Source organism: Cyanistes caeruleus, chromosome 2 (assembly GCF_971803275.1).
Source record: "Cyanistes caeruleus chromosome 2, bCyaCae1.hap1.1, whole genome shotgun sequence".
In the NCBI taxonomy this organism is placed as follows: Eukaryota; Metazoa; Chordata; class Aves; order Passeriformes; family Paridae; genus Cyanistes; species Cyanistes caeruleus.
Window position 1 is genome coordinate 101,519,755 of NC_141702.1, and position 17,196 is coordinate 101,536,950.

Below are 17,196 nucleotides of genomic sequence, written 5' to 3' on the forward strand. Positions count from 1 at the left end.
AAGTGATGACCACCATTCCCTAAAAGGAAGGAAAAGACACAATGAAACCTCAAATTTTATTTAATCAATTTACACAGATCCACAGCAAATTAAACACAAAATAGCACTATATACAGAGTATTACTTACAATACATTACAGATTTGATTGGTGTAGTGTGTCAGCTCTGACATGATACTCAGTTACAGTAAATTCCTTTACACAGCTGTACCAGGATAGAGGAATGTAATGCAGCTAAGGAACACTCAGCTTTCCTCAGGTTCCATGATGACCAAATTTCAAGCTCACTCATTTCTGCAGAAGTGTGAGGTGCTGTCAGGCAAGCTGGTCATGGCACCTGTATGATCCATTTCTCCTTTACAGCTGTTTTAACCTCAGTTATGGACGTCAGTAGAGAAGTACAATAGAACACAGACCAGGGTGTTTTACGAATTCTGACTATTCTTTGCTCCATCTGTAGGAAGTCAAACATTGAATATCAAAGCAAGAATCCTTCATCACCTGCCTTGGAGTGCAGTGATCAGGAACTGGGGCTGCAGAACAGATGGAGGCTGTGTGGAGCAAGCCACCTGCATAACCTTTTTGGGGGGGGAAGTCAAACCCTTCAATGACAGCAGCACATACTTCAGACTCAATTCTAAATTCTGTCTCCAGCAAGGCAGAATGTTACAAATGTTTCTTACATATAATGCAGGAGGAGCAGGTTACAGGATGGAGCTGGTAATTTCAGCTGACAAAGATAAAAAGTGTACACCAGTTTAATTTTTCTCTCTTGGCTTCCTTCAGACAAGTGATGAACAGGAGTCACCAATGCCAGTTAACCACGTTCAACACCATTCCAATAGTGAAGATACTCGCTATAGGATTCCCTGTAGGTACCATCAATAAAGTGGGAGTTTTAAGGCTAAAGTACTCAGTACTATTGATCTTCAGAGAGTTGGATAAACTTTTTAAGCATTTTTGACTACAAGTTAACATGTGCAGAGATTCATAGCATACTACATCTCCTACAGTGATAAGATGGAGGAACAATCTTAGAGTAAGACATTCCTTGACCTGCTTAAATTCCTTGACTCTACTCAGCAGAGCTTATTAATAATGGAGAGGGATGTAAATCCAGGTGTAGCTGAAGTCCAGCACCTCAGAGACAGCACAGGGAAGCTGGACTAAAAGTCCATACTCATGTCTGGAGAGTTGGGTTCTCCTTCCCAGGCCGTTCTCCCATTGCATAAGACCCCAGCAGATTTCATCCTACATTGAGTGCAGTTGTCATTGTCACATAATGCAGTTACAAGGCATGAGCCCAACACCAGCTTGAGCTTCAGAAAAAGCAGTATTGGCTTTACATGGTAACTTCAGAGACTGAAGTTCCTCTTGGGTCTATTTCTAAAGTTGCTTTTGGAAAACAAATCGTACATGGAACATTGAAAGTGCAGCAGTTACTGCCAGCATGAAATACAGAATTTCACAAGATGTCATTGTGTTGAGAGACTAAAACTGCTGTCAAATATACCCAACTTAAACAACTGCATAAAGCACTCAAGTCAGAAATAAATAACGTAGTTCAGATACTGACAAGTGTACTAGAAACTAAACATATTCTTACTAGTGCAGAATTTAAAATATACTCCAATTTAAAATTACCTTCTGAAATTCTGGGATGAGGAGCACTGTTCTTTCTGTTTCTTAACCAGAGCCCCATGGAATTTTCTTCTCATTAAGTTCAGGCTCTGTGTGAGAGCCTGCACCGCTCTGCAAGTGCTCAGGCCGGGATGGCCTCGACAGCCTCGATGAGGTTGAGGGCCAGGCTGTACTGCCCGTGGTTCTCGGGCAGGTGCTCAATCACCTTGCTCACCAGCCGGGCTGTCGTTGCAATTGGCACTTCCACGTTCTGGACTTCCCGGGGGTCCTGCGTGAAACGATAAACTCAGCATCTCAGTCATTTCACAGCTAAGCCCTCCAGAACCTTTGTAAGACAGATTGCTAATGTTTATGAACACAATCAGGCTGATGCATTGACCCATGGAACTGCTTTTCCCTCCATGAAACAAAAGTACCACGAGGAAAAATGGGGGGAGGGGGAAGGAATCTTACTTCCAGGAGTAAGAAAGGGCCATTCAGATGCAGTCTCTGTAAACGGAAGACTCAGAAAATCAAACTGTTTTCCAAACTGGAGCTTAACTTACCATAGCTTTGAGCCAAGTGCTCAGTGTTGGAGGAAGTCTGGTGAGGAGTTCCATGCCATCCTTGATCTGTCCATGGAGCAGAGTGAAGGCCAGCCTCTGTCCAGCCAGCATGAGCAGCTGGGATGCCAACACTTCTTTGTCAGCCACCTGCAGGAATGCCTGAAAGCAGAGAAACCCAAGGGACTAGAAACAGTGACACAGCTCGCTTAGCTGGAAGCCAGAGGAGCTGTAACAAAAAAAAGTTCTCAACACTAAAAGGACAAATAGTCTTTGAGACTGTGTCTTGTGTTATTTATTTATTGTAACAAAGCAGTGTATTGGGAGCTTCAGAGAAGCACAAGGCAGAGAATTACTCTGTACTTGACAGCGATTAGCAGGAGCACAAGATCTGTCTTACAGTCCAGCAACATAATCCCCACTCAAGGAAGGGAAGGGGTTCTTTTGTTCTGGGTTTTTTTTTTTCCCTTTCCTTAAACACATGTCAGGCAAGAGAAGCCAATTCCTGAAATAATCAAATATAATAAAATTTAAAAGGCCATGCTAGTTATACCAGTAGTGTAACTCCCTGTCACGTTGCCACTAGTTGCAATACACAGATTCTTACTGGGAAAATGGAAAAATAAAGATAATTGTTAGTCCTGAAAAGGTTCTTTCATAATCTCTGACTTTTTAGCCTGGGGAATTTTTGAGCTTGATAAATCTTGCCTAACCCTTCCAGGCATCTTAAGTGGTAAGTAATTTTAGCAGAATACATGACAGTGTTGTATGGACTAAAAAACGTTAAAAGCTGTTCTTACCTCTTCACCAAGATGATCCATCCCATAACTGTACAGTTCACAGACATAATGCCTTCTGACCAGATCCTCAGAGATCTGAAGATATTGAGCCAGGTCTGCAGCCAGAGTTGGCCAATTCTTCCCCTTTTCAAAAGGAAAATATTCTTCTTCCGAGATTTCTCTGTCCTTCTGTGTTGAACACAGTGTTTGAACCGCTGCACTCACAACTTTGAGCAAGAACTTTGAAGCAAAAATGACAGGTTACCTCAGGATTATCTGGAACTTCAGACGTTTAAGATCTTTCAGTACAAAACTTCTGCCTACCTGCTGTCGTACGGATAACACGTTTGGATCCATATCCCCACTAGGTAGCAGCTGAATTGATGTAAGGTCTTTGAAAAATGCATTTTTGCCCTAAAATTGAGAACCAAGGACAGGCCTCAGGAAACAGGGCAATACAATAAATCCACTCTGATCCAATACTAAGCAGCCCACTCATTTCTTAAACTTATTTTGTACTGCATCTTCTATTCTGCTCACAGAGCAAATTGGGACCTTGAGTAAATGAAGCAAAAAAAGAGTGGCTAATAGTAATAGTATGTATCTAAAAGAAATAGTAATAGTGTGTATGTAAAATAATGGAGACACAGGAATAGGATCTGATTTTACTCAAGACATCATATGCACTCTTAAATGTCAAAAGGCAGTATAATGCTTTCTGCTAACAGAAAAACCAATGGAATTTGACCTCTGGTAAAATGCTAAAATCAAATGCTTGATGAGAGCTTGCAGACAAGAGCCTACATCAAAAGAAAAGTAATATTCTGCATTTATAACATTCCAGTAAATAATTTAGAAAAAATCTGAACAGTGTTACAGCAAAATTATTTTCTCCACAGCAGGAATTAAACCACAGTCTATACCAGTAGTCTGTGTTTAAATTCTCTTAGAATTGAAGTGTGGTTATGATAGGAGGAAGAAAGCTCAATTTCTGGTATCAGGATCAATCTCTGATTGTATTATACTGCATTTTAAATGAAATGACTTTTTAAAGTGGCTTATATAGGTTAAATAATGAATTGTTTATTCTTTTTGAGATGCTGACAATTCTGGAATAATCATCAGCAATAATGGATACAACAGTGACACTAACAACATTTCTGACCTTTAAATATTTATGGTCTGGCACTTCTCCACATGACTAGAAAAACCTGTCATCCAGTGTTCTGACCATGCAGTATTTTCAGGCCAGCTAATAATTAAAGAGCTGATCTTCATGCAACTGAGGTCACTACTAGTCTTTTATTCATAAGGAAGCTCACCAAGTTTGAGTCTCTGCCTGAATTTTGGTGAAAGTTTCGTTAATGCACCAGAGTGGACAACAGGCTTTCATAAAATCATGCAGGAACGATTTAAAGTGGGAAAGCCAGCAAATCTCTCAGATGCCAAGAGGAAGGGAGTATTAATTAAGGTGATATTTCATTATCTGCTTCCAAAGCTATACCTTGCTGTCAAACAGTGACAGTGGCTTCACACCCTTGAGGGAGAGCCTCATGATGGCATAGAGGACGGTACAGAGCACAAACTGGTGCTCCACCAGTGGGTAGTGGATGCGCTTCTGCTCCAGGGCCAGCTCCACGATGGACACCGGGCCTTCCACTGACACCCAGGCGTCCTCAGTGTCCAGCGCAGGGGCCTGCATCTCATCACTGCTCACGTCTGCCTGCCAAGCAACACACGAGAGCAGTCACACACTAAATACCTCCTGCACTGGCCTACTCTGCAAAGCCTTCAGCCACAAGTGCTCTGCAGTGAAATGAAAAAGAAAACTTCATGTTGTTTAGAATATCATTAACATTTGAACTGAACAGTACAGAAATTAATATAGCCACAATCTTCAGAAATAGATTTTAACCTATCAGTTCCTTATTTTCAATGGGAAAAATAAAAATATACCTCTAGCAAAGTTTGCAGGAGTTCTGAACAGCAGCCAAGAAAAGCTGTCATTGCTGTGTCACTCATTCCTACATCCTGGTAACAAACAGTAAGATTTAAATTGTTTCAGCTGGAATTGAAACAGGGTTTTATTAGCTCTTGATGTTTTAGAAGACAGTTGTTGACATAAAATATACAGTTCAGCTCAGTTTCTTAACATGTTATATTTAAATGTAAACAAATACTTACTGAAGTACAACAAAGAATTAACAGGAAAATTTGGAATAAAGTAAATGTAGCCATTTACAACACTGTATCTTCAATGAAGACTGAATCAAGTAATTCCACCTAGTAAATTTAATTTTCTGATCATATCAGTTGTCTTCCAAAAAAGTTTTAACTAATGACATTATGTATGAAACATAATAGTAATTTGTCATCTTATAGTCTCAAAGCTACACCCTATAATATTTGAAGTTATACTGCTGTTCTAATCTGCTTTTTCATATAAAAAATAGTTTATACTTCTTAAAATTTGCAACATTTTCTCTAGGGCTACATTTTCAATTTCTATTTTTAAACTTTGAAAAATAAATCACAAACCAGTATTAAATTTAAGGCATTTCTAATTATTTCTTCCCACTCAGACAAAAGTAGTATTACTTGCCCGTCTGCATAATCTGTCCTTTGGAGCTTTTCCAACCTGTTTTTACAAAAAAAAAAGGTAAAATGTATCACAACTAAATAATTTTCATTATGATATCTGTTACCCACATTTTAACCTTTTATTACTATTTTTCCCATATAAAATGAGAAAATAGCTCAGTTACAGCTACATGATGCAGCACATTGCATATCTTGCTTTCAAAAAAAGACTTGATACAGATTGTAGAGGAATGAACATCACTGATGCCCATATTTAGTTCATCCTTCTTAAAGCTTAGGATTAGAAATAAGGCCCCAAGGTCCTCATTCAAATCTCAGAGACAGCTGAGAAATTCCCAGTGATTTCTAGAATGCAGAACTAAAGCTGTAACACCAAGCATGATATTAGGAAGAAAACAGTTAGTTAATAAAAATCTTTCTCTCTGCTCCTGCATGTGTTAACTTAGGTAGAAGAGTTATGGTGAAGGATTTGCATAAATGCATGCAGGAAAACTGGAAAAGGGTTTTTGCAGAAGCAACACCTACTACAGCATACACAACTGAGCCTATCTGCAGAAAGGAACAGGGAAGAAGATATTCTCCAGTTCTTAGAGAGCTAAACAAAAAGCAAAGGCAGAAAATGAGAGGAGCAAAGGAGAAGGAAGAGAAGACAGGAGAGCAAATTCTTGTAGGTTTTGTGTTGGAATTTTATTCTTTAAGTTGCTGTCCACTTACTAGGGGCACTCTTCCTAAACTGTCTTCCAGTAAACAGCCCTACTGCACAGTTATAAGCACAAAAAAACCCTGAAGCTTAGCAGGGAAAAAAGACTGCTCAAATTCAAAGCAGACAGGCTAAATACTAAATCAAAAGCTAATTTACAATAGTAGCAATAGTTAAAAGTGCTCAACAACACCCACAAAATCTTCTGTATTTTGCAGAATAAGAGTTCATGTATACAAAATCTGGACTTGTGGTAGATCCTTGGTAATAACTTAGCAGGAAACAGGCACAGGCACTTCAAGATAGTTATTGCTTTCTAACAAAGTTTTATATACACACATGGATAGTTTAAAACTGTTTCATAAATAGTTCTTATTTAGCAATTACAAGCTAAAACTGCACTTAAGTCTTCAGAACACATCACCCAGTGTTGACCAGCTGCCTCTAGTTAGTCATCCAACAGATTCGATATTTTGAAATATGCATTCCATCATAACTTCCAAAAGTTAGCTATATAATAAGCCAAATAAAGAGTGGTGATTTGCATAGTTAAATCAAAGATATTCCAAATACTTTTTAAAACAAAAAACTGAAATGAAATTGTTTATACATACTGGTTTCACTTTTCAGTTAGTAACAAAAGCAGCCTCAAGACACTGCACTCACCTTGTCCATAAGATATGTGGCAGAAGAAAGCCTTTTTACTATGAATGTATTCCACATCATCAGAGCAATACCTAGAACAATCACAGACTTGTAAACTCCAGGTGAATAAAAAAGGGATCTTACAAGATGGTGAACAAAACAAGAAGAAATAGTCAGTTATCCTCACTGCTTTATATCTGGAGTTTAGATTTCTCAGGAGACTACACTGGTGATCAAATACAGACATAAATGCAATTAATAACTTGTTGAAAATATTCTATTATGAAGACTGGGTTAAACATTTTAAGCACACATCAAGAGAGCAACTTACATACATAAACAGTCACCAAAAAAGAAAATGGTCATCACCTCAATTGAAACAGAGTATCAAGAAATGCATGAAAAGTAGTTGACTGAAATTGATGTTCCAATATTTAAATACAAGTAAAAATAATTTCAGAGCAATTTTATATTAAAATGCTTTTAGTTAAACACATCAACTTTATCTAACGTATTTTCACAGCTGGGATGGAAACTCAGTTTCACCATGGAAGAGAGAAGTGTGGATGTCAGCAGAAAGTTCTGGGGTGGTTTGGTGGTTTTAAGACAAAATGGCCATCACTATTATGAAAAGTATTGCTTTATTTTAGTCAACAAACATCCATTCTGTTTTACAATTTCAACAAAAAGTTTTAACTAAGATCTTTGTACTTACCATGCTGAATGTGGGAGTTAATGATGCATCTTAGATGATCTATAGACCTATTGAGAAAACATGCTTCCTTATGGAAAAAAAAATAAAAGTACAAGTTAATACATAATTCAAAACTTCAAATGCAAATTACTAATTCTTAAAGGGCCCAGGTGGATCATCTTAAAGCTTCTACTTTGACAGTTATAAAACTTAAGTTATTCTGCTGTTGCAATCTTCTCTACCAGTATCTGACAAACACACATGTGCATGGCAAAGTTTTTTCCAATCATCATGAAACCGACTGTAGTTTCAGGAGTTTTTTTAGTATAAGCACTGCTAACACTTTCTTTGCTGAAAGGCACCTCCACTGACTACTGTTATTTTTCAAATAAAAAATTAATTTCTGACAGAAAGAGTATTTTTTACTCAATTTTGCTATGATGGAGTGAGTTTTTAACAATCTCAGCGGAACCTTCTATTCCACATCAAGTTATGTGGCACAGTTCTAAAGAGTGCTAATTTAACTTTTAACTTAGGACAACATTTTCCGTTAGAGAAATTAAAAAACAGGAGAGGAAAAAAAGATTTTTTTTTCTTTCTTTCTTATAGAAAGACTCTCAGCAGTGGCCAGGGAATCTGAGAACATTCAAGAAATCCCTCTTTCCTCCCATAATGGAATGGTTTCTAGTCTAAAAAATTTAGTATTCTGTGATTTGTTTAAGCATATTTAGAACAGAGAAAAATACACCTCTATTTTGGAGTATTGAAACTGTTTTGTATCTGCAGTGCAAACAGCAAAAAGCCTTTTTCAAACTGAATCCAGTTTCCACACTCCCAGTATTGAGAATCTAATAGCTTTGAAACGTAGTCCTGGCCTTGTGAGGTGCCATTCAGCCTCAGGATATACTCTCATTTTCTCACTTCAATTTCCACTTGCCACTTAACACAGAAAAATTGCACATAGTAACTGCTTTCACAGTCAGTTTATTAACTGATATTTTGATGAGCTACCAGAAACTTGTGAAGCTGCTTCTGTCGAGTTGGTCTTAACCATTATTGCATGCAAAAGACATTTTCCTACCTCTGGGTCCTTATTCCACTGCACTACACATTCCCAAGAGCAATGTGCATGGAGTACATCCACTTCAAGACTACATGGAAATTGTTGATATGCTACTTGCAGCAGCTCTAGAAAAACAAAATCTGAAGTTAGAAGGCAGACTTCTTCCCACTAAAATTTCTGCTACTTCACCACAACAATCTCTGCAGACTTTTATAATTTGAAAAATTCACATTATTTTCTTACCTAGGATTCTTTCCAAGCCTGCAGCTGCTTCTGGTTCCTCAAGAAAGAGATTATTATGCATTTCTGCAGATTCTTCAGTACTGTCTGTATTGTTTTTGTACTGGGCAACATTCAGTATAATTGGACTGAAGCCTTGCCTAAAAACCCACTTTGCAACAGTGTCAGCAATACCTCCTAGGATGTTGGAAAGAAAAGTATGAGGTAGAGTCAATGTATTGCAGATTATTTATGGCTCACAATCTAAGGACAACAGACAACACAGGGGTCTTAACTATTACCTTTAATTACATACGGGTAACTACCAATTAAAAAAACTTCCTAATCAACTGATCAGAAGCTTACAACACAGTCTTTAGCTTTTAACAATTTTAAAACACTGTTCTATATGATTTGCATTGGTTTTTAAATTAAGAATAGTATCCAGCAAAACAATTTCCAGTGCAGAGTACACCACGCAGTACTTACTTATTAAATAGGTAAGGATGGTTTAGAAGTCTATTAAAAAGAAAATCAACAATGTCTCCAAGAAAAAAAAAAATGTACCTTTTCCAGCTTCAAGCAATTTCTTAACAGACAGTCTGCCCAAAGGCTCAGTCTGGAGTGATGAAACTCTTTTCATTCTTTTGGCCACTTTGCTGTGTAGTAGTGTTTGAATTATCAGGCAATCCTCTAACTGTTTCAGCAGAAGTTTCCAGTATTCAGTATCAAGGGAAAGTGCTTCCCAAGATTCTGTGTCTGAACCTACAATTATTTGGGAAAACTAAGAGAAGATATGAACTGTTTTAGGTCTGTTCATTTTAAAGCACCACAATTTTGTTAATAAAACATGCATAGCATTAAAATTCAAAGCTGAATCCCAAGAGCTACTGCATTTTAAAGAATAGTTTACTTCAAAGTATTCATTAAATATTATGCAAATAACAATTAATATCCCACACTGCTCACAAATTACACAGATCCTTAAATAAAAGCCTAAAGGAACTAAAAGGACCTGAAGGATCATATTGCAGTCCCATTTTTAAGTCCATATTTAGCTGAAAAGTGGGTTAGAATCCCTTAAAAATATTTAATTTTAAATCTTCTATGATACACATCTTCCCCAAATATATGAGTAACCCACCTCCATTTGCATTTCCTATCATATTAAAAAATATGTACCCAGAAATACTGGATCACACCACATGGCAGTTCTGTGCAATATTTTGATAATTCTCATGTCTATCAGCAAATGCTCTTCCAGAAAGCCCAGCAATCTTTCCAGATTGGTAGGGAAAAAAAGAAGGGGGAAGATACATGAATTTATGGAAGCGAAATTTTGAAGGAAATAAATGATACTTTTTTTTTTAAAGCAGAACACGAGAAAAAGGGCCAAAGGGGGCATGTAGGTAAAGGATAAGATGTTGCAATGTATTAACATCTCTATTTTGCAACACTGACAATTCTGATAAACAGAATTGCAATAGTTAAGGCAAGTGTGCAAGAATAGTAAAGCACTTCCTGGTGCTCTAGTTAAAATTTCTAAGGTAGACATGATTAGGGGGCTGGAGCACCTCTCCTACGAAGACAGGCTGAGAGAGTTGAGATTGCTCAGCCAAGAGGAGAAAAGGCTCCAGTGTGCCCTTACTGCAGCCTTCCTGAACCTAAAAGGGGTCTACAGGACATGGACTTTTTACAAGGGCAGGTAGGGATAGGACACGAGAGAAGAGCTTTAAAGACAAATAAGGAAGTTTAGATTGGCTATTAGGAAGAAATTCTTTACTGTGAGGGTAGTAAGCACAGACTTCCCAGAGAAGCTGTGGAAGCCCCTTCCCTGGAAATGATCAGGGCCAGGATAATGATGCTCTTGAGCAACCTGGTCTAGTGGAAGGCGTCTCTGCTCACGGCAGCAGGGGCTGAAATCAGACCATCTTTAAAGTGCCTTCCAAGCCAAACCATGTTCAGGTTCTATTTACAAGACTGAACATCTCCTACATCCCATCTAATCTGTTCAGACACATCTGCATGCTGCTATTTGGAAATGGAGTAATGTTTTCCATGTTGAATTGCAATGCTGTATGCAGTTTTGCTGCCTTAATCGTAACTTGGTAAAGGTATTTATTGCAATGAAAACAAGCATCCATCAGGTTAAGAAGGGATAGTAACATAGGTACTACAAGCATTCAACGGTATACTTAAGAAAAAAAAATTGCAACTATGTTAAAACAGGTTTACTGTCCAAAGCTCAGTGGACTTCTCAAATTTATGTGGAAGGTATGTAGGCATTAAGTTTGTCAACATCACTTGCTATCGAGAGAGAAACTCAATGCACAGTTTCCATATTTAAATACGTTTAGTAAATAATCCTGCCATATCATTAATTCATCTCAGCATAACATTCTTCAAATCTGAATGCAAATTTTCAGGGTTGCAGGATGTCAGGCTTGCGCCCAGGTTGGAATGATGATAAATGCTGAGGATGTTACTGTTCCCAGGACAGTTGCACGTAAGTGACACAGTAACTAGAAGGGGAGGTGCGAGATGAGTTACCTTTTTCTCTGTGACGCTGTCGATGATCTGCGCGGTGACAGAGTGTCCCACGTGAGCGGAGAGCAGGGCAGCCGCGTTGTTTTCGGACTGAACGCAGGCCGTGCGCATCTGCTGCCACCAGGGGGACACCGACTGCGTGTCCCACGACTCGTCTATCGCGACTGGAGGCAAAGGGAGAGCGGGAAACTCAGCTTGGCTCACTGGGCAGGAGCAACCCCGGAACCAGCACTTCTGAACACAGCTGGTCCATGAAGAGCAATTTCTGATTACTCTACGTGATCCTTTTCCAGATATTTAGCACATAGGTTCCGGATTGTAACTCAAGTTTAAAACAGAATGTGAATTACTCATTCTCAAAATTCATTTGTAGCAAAGACAGTAGATCTGAATCACTAGGTGGCAAACCTGCTGCACCCTTGAAAGATCTAAGGGATGTTACACTTTACAATGCAGACAGATTCAGTTCTGATTTCAAGATGCCACACATATTCAATACCCTAAAGCTATTTCCCTTCAGGCTGCGTTTTGCTCAGCAGCATTAATTTACTCAGCAGCAGTAGTCTATTCATGCTTCCTGTTTGAAGCTCAAAATGCTGCTCTATGGTGAAGTAGACAATATGGGAACCTGGCACAGATTTATTTATCCATAGCAGCTGTATGTGAGGTAGGATAATCAGCATTTATTCATATGTACAATATATGTACAACCTATCCTAAATTATGGCAAACTGACTTTACGGAGTACTCAAGGTACAAATGCTGCTAAAGTAACAGTAATGTAAAGGATGTCTGAGAACCAGTCAGCACAAATTAAAGAGATTGGACTATACATTCAAAAAACATGAGGAAAGCAAGCTAGACAGCCACGTTCTGGTGCCAAATAGGAGTTGTGTCAATTTAGTGTAGAATGAGAGTGAAAACATGGCATGATTAGTTAGTCCATGAACATGCAGCATTAAGTTTTGCTGCATAATTTGTGAGGGGGGAAAACCCAAAGTGATAATAACTCTAGTCAGAGCAGCAAATTTCTAATAACAACGGTTGCCTTCAAGTATTTTAAATGCACATCTCACCTTTCATTTTGCTCAGAAGTAACAGCATAGTATGAAGGCAACTGACAGAATCTGGTTTGTCTAGAATATCTTTTTCCTTGGAAAGCCATAAATTGAGAAGGAGTGACTGTAAAAAAAGACAATATGGAATTGAAGCAGCAAAATGAAAATCTAATATCTCAAGACACCTAATGCAAACAGTTTCTCAAACAAGTTTTGTGTCACAGAGTAAAAACGTTATATCCATGAACCATTATACTAACATTGAGAGTTAAAAATATACAGCACAAGCACTCTATAACAGATATTGAAATTAAATAATACAATCAGTGCATTTAATTAGGAAGATATTCCAGAAAACATTCCCTTTTGAAGTCTCAACTTGGTAAACATTAGGAGTTATTATAGTTGAAAACCTTACAACACTTGTATTCCTTAATGAATGTTCTAGACATTCCCACTAGAACACCCACATTTTCTACTAGAACATTTTCTTTTTTCTCTGATATCTCTGAACCTGGAAATGCAAATACGAGCAACTAAAGAACTGAATATAGGGGTATTTGAACACAGCCTGAATACAGCAGTAATCTAAAGGTCAACATGCAGAAATTTTCTATTCAACATTTTGGTTTCAAAATACCAAATCAAAGTTTTGAAGCATGTAATAAACATCTTACCAACAAGGTTTGTGGGCTAAAACCTGCTGATTCCAATGCATGGCACATTTCCTCTGTGGAACTCTCCCCACACAAACACTTCCAGAAGAAAAAGCTGCCTGAAGCAAGAATTAGTTGACATCATGAATGGTATCTAAAACCACAATCCCTCTCCTTACACTTAGACATAACAATCTATTGATCAGGTCCCAGCAAGTGCAATACAAAAGAACAAGTTACATTCAGGACCACCTGGTGTTCACCTGCCTGCCAGGTTAAACCACCAGAGTCTTTTCTGATGCCCAGCAAAGGGCACAGAGGGTTGAGATAATGACAGATCTAGCCAGAGCATGTTAAAACAAATTTGTCATAAGCATTCACTACATTACTTTAATAGCTGGTGGTCCCAAAGCTGACGGATTTGCTGCCAGAGCTGTGTTAAGTGATGTGTAAATTGCTGTAAACATTTTCTGTTGTGCTCTATCGCCCCTGGGGGTTTGGTTCGGGTTATCATGTCCCGTGTAACGCTGGCTCACGGCACGGCACGATCTCAGCGCCGCCACCAGCTCCGGCTCTTGGGCGCCGTGCAGTGGATACGACTCGCAATTACACCTTTGCTCCTTGAAGGGCCCATCCAGAAGGAAATGCCTTCCTCCACCCGCCCCTTCTCCAGCCCCATTACAATCGCTCTGCTCGGTACAGTCAAAGGGAAGAGAAGGCCTCTGGATCTGATGCCAAAGTGACAGGCACTGTGGCTACTCCAAGCCCAGCAACTGGCACCATGGCTGAGCTACAGAAGCACCCTGACACTGAACCACTGGCAACTCTACACAAGAAATACTGGAAGTGAAAGTCAGCTCACTCAGAAGGAGGAACAGGAGAAGGAGGTGGATGAGGCAGGCTACTCCAGAGCAAGGCCAGCACAAGAGCAGTAGAATGAGGTGGCAACTACTCAGGAAGGAAGAAGAGTTTGGAAACAAGGCAGTAACCAAAAAATCCCTATCCCTGAGGAAACTGTGAGGTATCTGTGAAGATTTCAGCCAAAATCCAGGCGAGTATGCTGTCATTCAGCTGCTCTTATGTTGGGATAACAGGGCCAGCAGCCTGAAATGCGAGGGTAAGGAAGCCAAAGAGCTGGGATTCCTTTCTAGAGAAGAGGGCATTGACAATTCTGTTGTCAATGAATTGGAAAAAGGGCACAAACCCTCAGCCTCTAGAGGCAACTCCTCCCAGCTGTGAAGAGAAGGAATCCATTTAAGGAACGTATTTACATGTCACCCAGGCAAGTGGACTGATCCAGATGGCACAAAACAGGGTGAAGCCAGCATTTGGAAAGACTGAAATATGCAACAGGCTTTTAAAGGCTACATGGAATGAAGTGGGCGCTGGGACATTGAAACATTGGGATACAGAGGTAGCTAAGGTCACTTGGTTGCTCAGCACTATGGGATCTGCCAACCAGACTACCCCTGCCAAATCAAAACTCTACTGAAAAACAGAAAGGATAAAAATACCCTGGGGAACAGTTTATGTTATTCCTGCTCAGGTAAAAGCAAGCCCATTTGTGGAACTGCTTTTGCTAAGGGACCTGGATGCACTTGGGGAAGTCTGATGTATATACCTCAAGGGGATTTGATTCTGGGTGAGAACAGCCAATGATTTGAATTGTATGTTAACTGCTATATAACATTCTATGGCATCACTACTACACATGCTATATGCCATATCAGTGGTATTACAATAAAAATTACCCAAAATAATGAGAATTTAATTTTGATGAATCTGGCAAAGTGCAGCGATGCTATAACATGACAAGCACAGCAATGATGGAACCAGAACTTGTTTCAGCATGCAACAATCCAACACACACACTTCTGCCCTAGAGGACTACTATGACAGATGGAGCCCACAGCCATGGACTTAATGAAATCAATGGACATTTTAGAGGGACCTTGTTGCAAACCTCAGCTTCACAAATTAGGGGTCCTTGTTGCCTTCCCTAATACCCATGTGATGCCTCTGGTCAGCTCCCTCACCTCTGAGTTTAAGTCAGTCCTGCCATTAACTCAATCTTTTAAGTGCTGCGACCATAAAAGAAACAGCAGGGTACACCTGCTCTGTCAAATATCCAGTTACCACTTCCCAATTTGAAGTGGTTACATGGCTTCAGGGTAATTGTATCCACAGATGCAGTTAACTTGTATAAATATTCATTCATGTATAAAGATTTGTCCCCCAGCTAAAGGTAAGAGTCTAAAAGGAGCAGCTAGATACTACTTCAAGGCAAGACAGGTTGCTAAGGCCCTCAAATTAAGGCTAAAAAATTTATACCATCTTAGATTAAAACCAGTCTGAGTAATGTGACAGAGCTCAACAGCTCTTACCTAAAGCCACATATTCTCCATCTTCCAAATTTTTTACAGTAATCACATCCTTTTCATATTCCAGATATTCTAAGAACATTTTCACAGACAACACGTCATCCTTCTCATCAGTCAACTGAGTGGTAGTTTGAGTGTTTTCATTCTTGTAGTTCTCCAGTAAAATTTCAAGCCTATGAAAATCTCTTTCTTCAAGACGAAGCAGTTTAGCCAAGTCCTTAAAAACAAAAAAACATTCTCATCTCACAAGATTTATACAAGCAGATAGTTTCCATAACACAGCAAAAATGAAAAAAGTCAGAAGTCAACATATTCCATTTCAAACACTAAAGATGTCTTTAAGAAGGGCCAAAATAATCTCCAAATCAGTTTTTCACATTGCTCAAATGAAGAGCTTGTCTAGCTTCCTTTTCAAGGACCAGAACAGATGCATTTCCCATTTTTAGATTCTGCCCATTGCATAACAATTGCCCATCAAGTAAACAAGCCTATAAAATACCAGTTGGGTTTTGTAAATATATAAGCAGCTTTACAAATTATAGCAAAAGTAAGCCAAATTATGCTGCTATGCAAGCATCAAATTTTTTAACTTCTACAGTTCCCAAAATATCCCTCTAAAACTAAAGTTAAGAACATGCTATGTATTTTGAATAAAGGACTGAAAACAGGAGATTATGGCTTTCTTTTCACTTGTATCTCAACTTTATGTGTCTATTACATCTATTACATAGATGAATTACCAGACACTTGTATGAGCCTGGAGGGAAGGTATTATAAACAATTAGTTCATTAAAAGCTGCAGGCCACAAAAATGGGTAACTTCCTTACCTACTTACTTTAGCTGAGGCTTTGAAAACATATTTTTATGCTTAAATCATCACTTGAATTTAAAAGACAACTGGATTTTGAATTTACTCACAATATCTGAAGGTGAAGGCTCTTTCTGTATGCTCTGGGAATTTAGCTTGCTAACCAGTTCATAAAGATGCAACAGCTTTAACTTGTTCGTACAGAACTGCAGCAGTCCTTCATCCACACACTCCAGCTCTGAGGAGAAATGAAATTGCTTTTGAGCTTGAATTATGTAGCCTGGAATAGTGAAACACACACACACAGAACTGGAGGATTTCTGAGACTCACTGTTTTTTTGATGCACTGCTGTTTGCAATGATTACATTCAATTCAGAGCAGCATAAAATGTAAAAGAATTATTTTTACAAGAGGTACTATAGGTACTAAAGAAAGCTATCATATCAGGCTTGTTTTAAAACTGCAGGTTGACAACATGGAACTGAACAAAGATAAATCTATTGTCTTCTCTGGGTTTAAGGCCAAACCAAAGACTGTCAAAAACTGAAATACAGTTCCTATTTTCTTTCATCAAGAATAACAAGATATAATATTTTATTCATTCTGACAACACTTTAAGCATATTCCTCTCACCTGAAGAAGGCTTGATAACTACTGACATGAATTAAATTTCACCTCAGCATGACACTGCCTTCTGTATTCTTGCAATTTTAGTCTCAGAAATTTCCTACCTATTGACATTCAAATTCTGGCAACAATTAAAGCAAACAATATAGGACACTAACACCAATATGTCAAAAAAACCCCTTTTATTCCAACTTATTAGTCTTTAAAGAAAGTTGTTTTGAGAGATCCTAAAAC

The 17,196-nt window shown here is 38.6% G+C and overlaps 1 protein-coding gene across 20 annotated transcripts in view; it reads right to left on the reverse strand.

Annotated features, from left to right (window-relative positions):
* Positions 1 to 42: 42 nt before the first annotated feature.
* The window catches only part of RAB3GAP2 (RAB3 GTPase activating non-catalytic protein subunit 2), a 42,644-nt gene continuing 25,490 nt past the window's right edge, over positions 43 to 17,196 (reverse strand). For 11 of the 20 annotated variants that reach the window (XM_086878769.1, XM_086878759.1, XM_086878756.1 and 8 more), the window contains 17 exons: positions 16,445 to 16,572; positions 15,529 to 15,742; positions 13,166 to 13,263; positions 12,507 to 12,612; positions 11,434 to 11,594; positions 9,451 to 9,667; positions 8,908 to 9,081; positions 8,683 to 8,789; positions 7,623 to 7,689; positions 6,929 to 6,999; positions 5,564 to 5,599; positions 4,918 to 4,992; positions 4,466 to 4,684; positions 3,286 to 3,375; positions 2,983 to 3,201; positions 2,186 to 2,344; positions 43 to 1,908 (listed from right to left, as the gene is read on the reverse strand). In XM_086878769.1, the coding sequence (XP_086734895.1) occupies positions 1,762 to 1,908; positions 2,186 to 2,344; positions 2,983 to 3,201; positions 3,286 to 3,375; positions 4,466 to 4,684; positions 4,918 to 4,992; positions 5,564 to 5,599; positions 6,929 to 6,999; positions 7,623 to 7,689; positions 8,683 to 8,789; positions 8,908 to 9,081; positions 9,451 to 9,667; positions 11,434 to 11,594; positions 12,507 to 12,612; positions 13,166 to 13,263; positions 15,529 to 15,742; positions 16,445 to 16,572 (2,288 nt within the window). In that variant the 3' untranslated portion in view covers positions 43 to 1,761. Of the gene's footprint in view, positions 1,909 to 2,185; positions 2,345 to 2,982; positions 3,202 to 3,285; positions 3,376 to 4,465; positions 4,685 to 4,917; positions 4,993 to 5,563; positions 5,600 to 6,928; positions 7,000 to 7,622; positions 7,690 to 8,682; positions 8,790 to 8,907; positions 9,082 to 9,450; positions 9,668 to 11,433; positions 11,595 to 12,506; positions 12,613 to 13,165; positions 13,264 to 15,528; positions 15,743 to 16,444; positions 16,615 to 17,196 lie in introns of all 20 variants that reach the window. The other 9 variants (XM_086878766.1, XM_086878760.1, XM_086878755.1 and 6 more) reach the window with 1 other exon arrangement.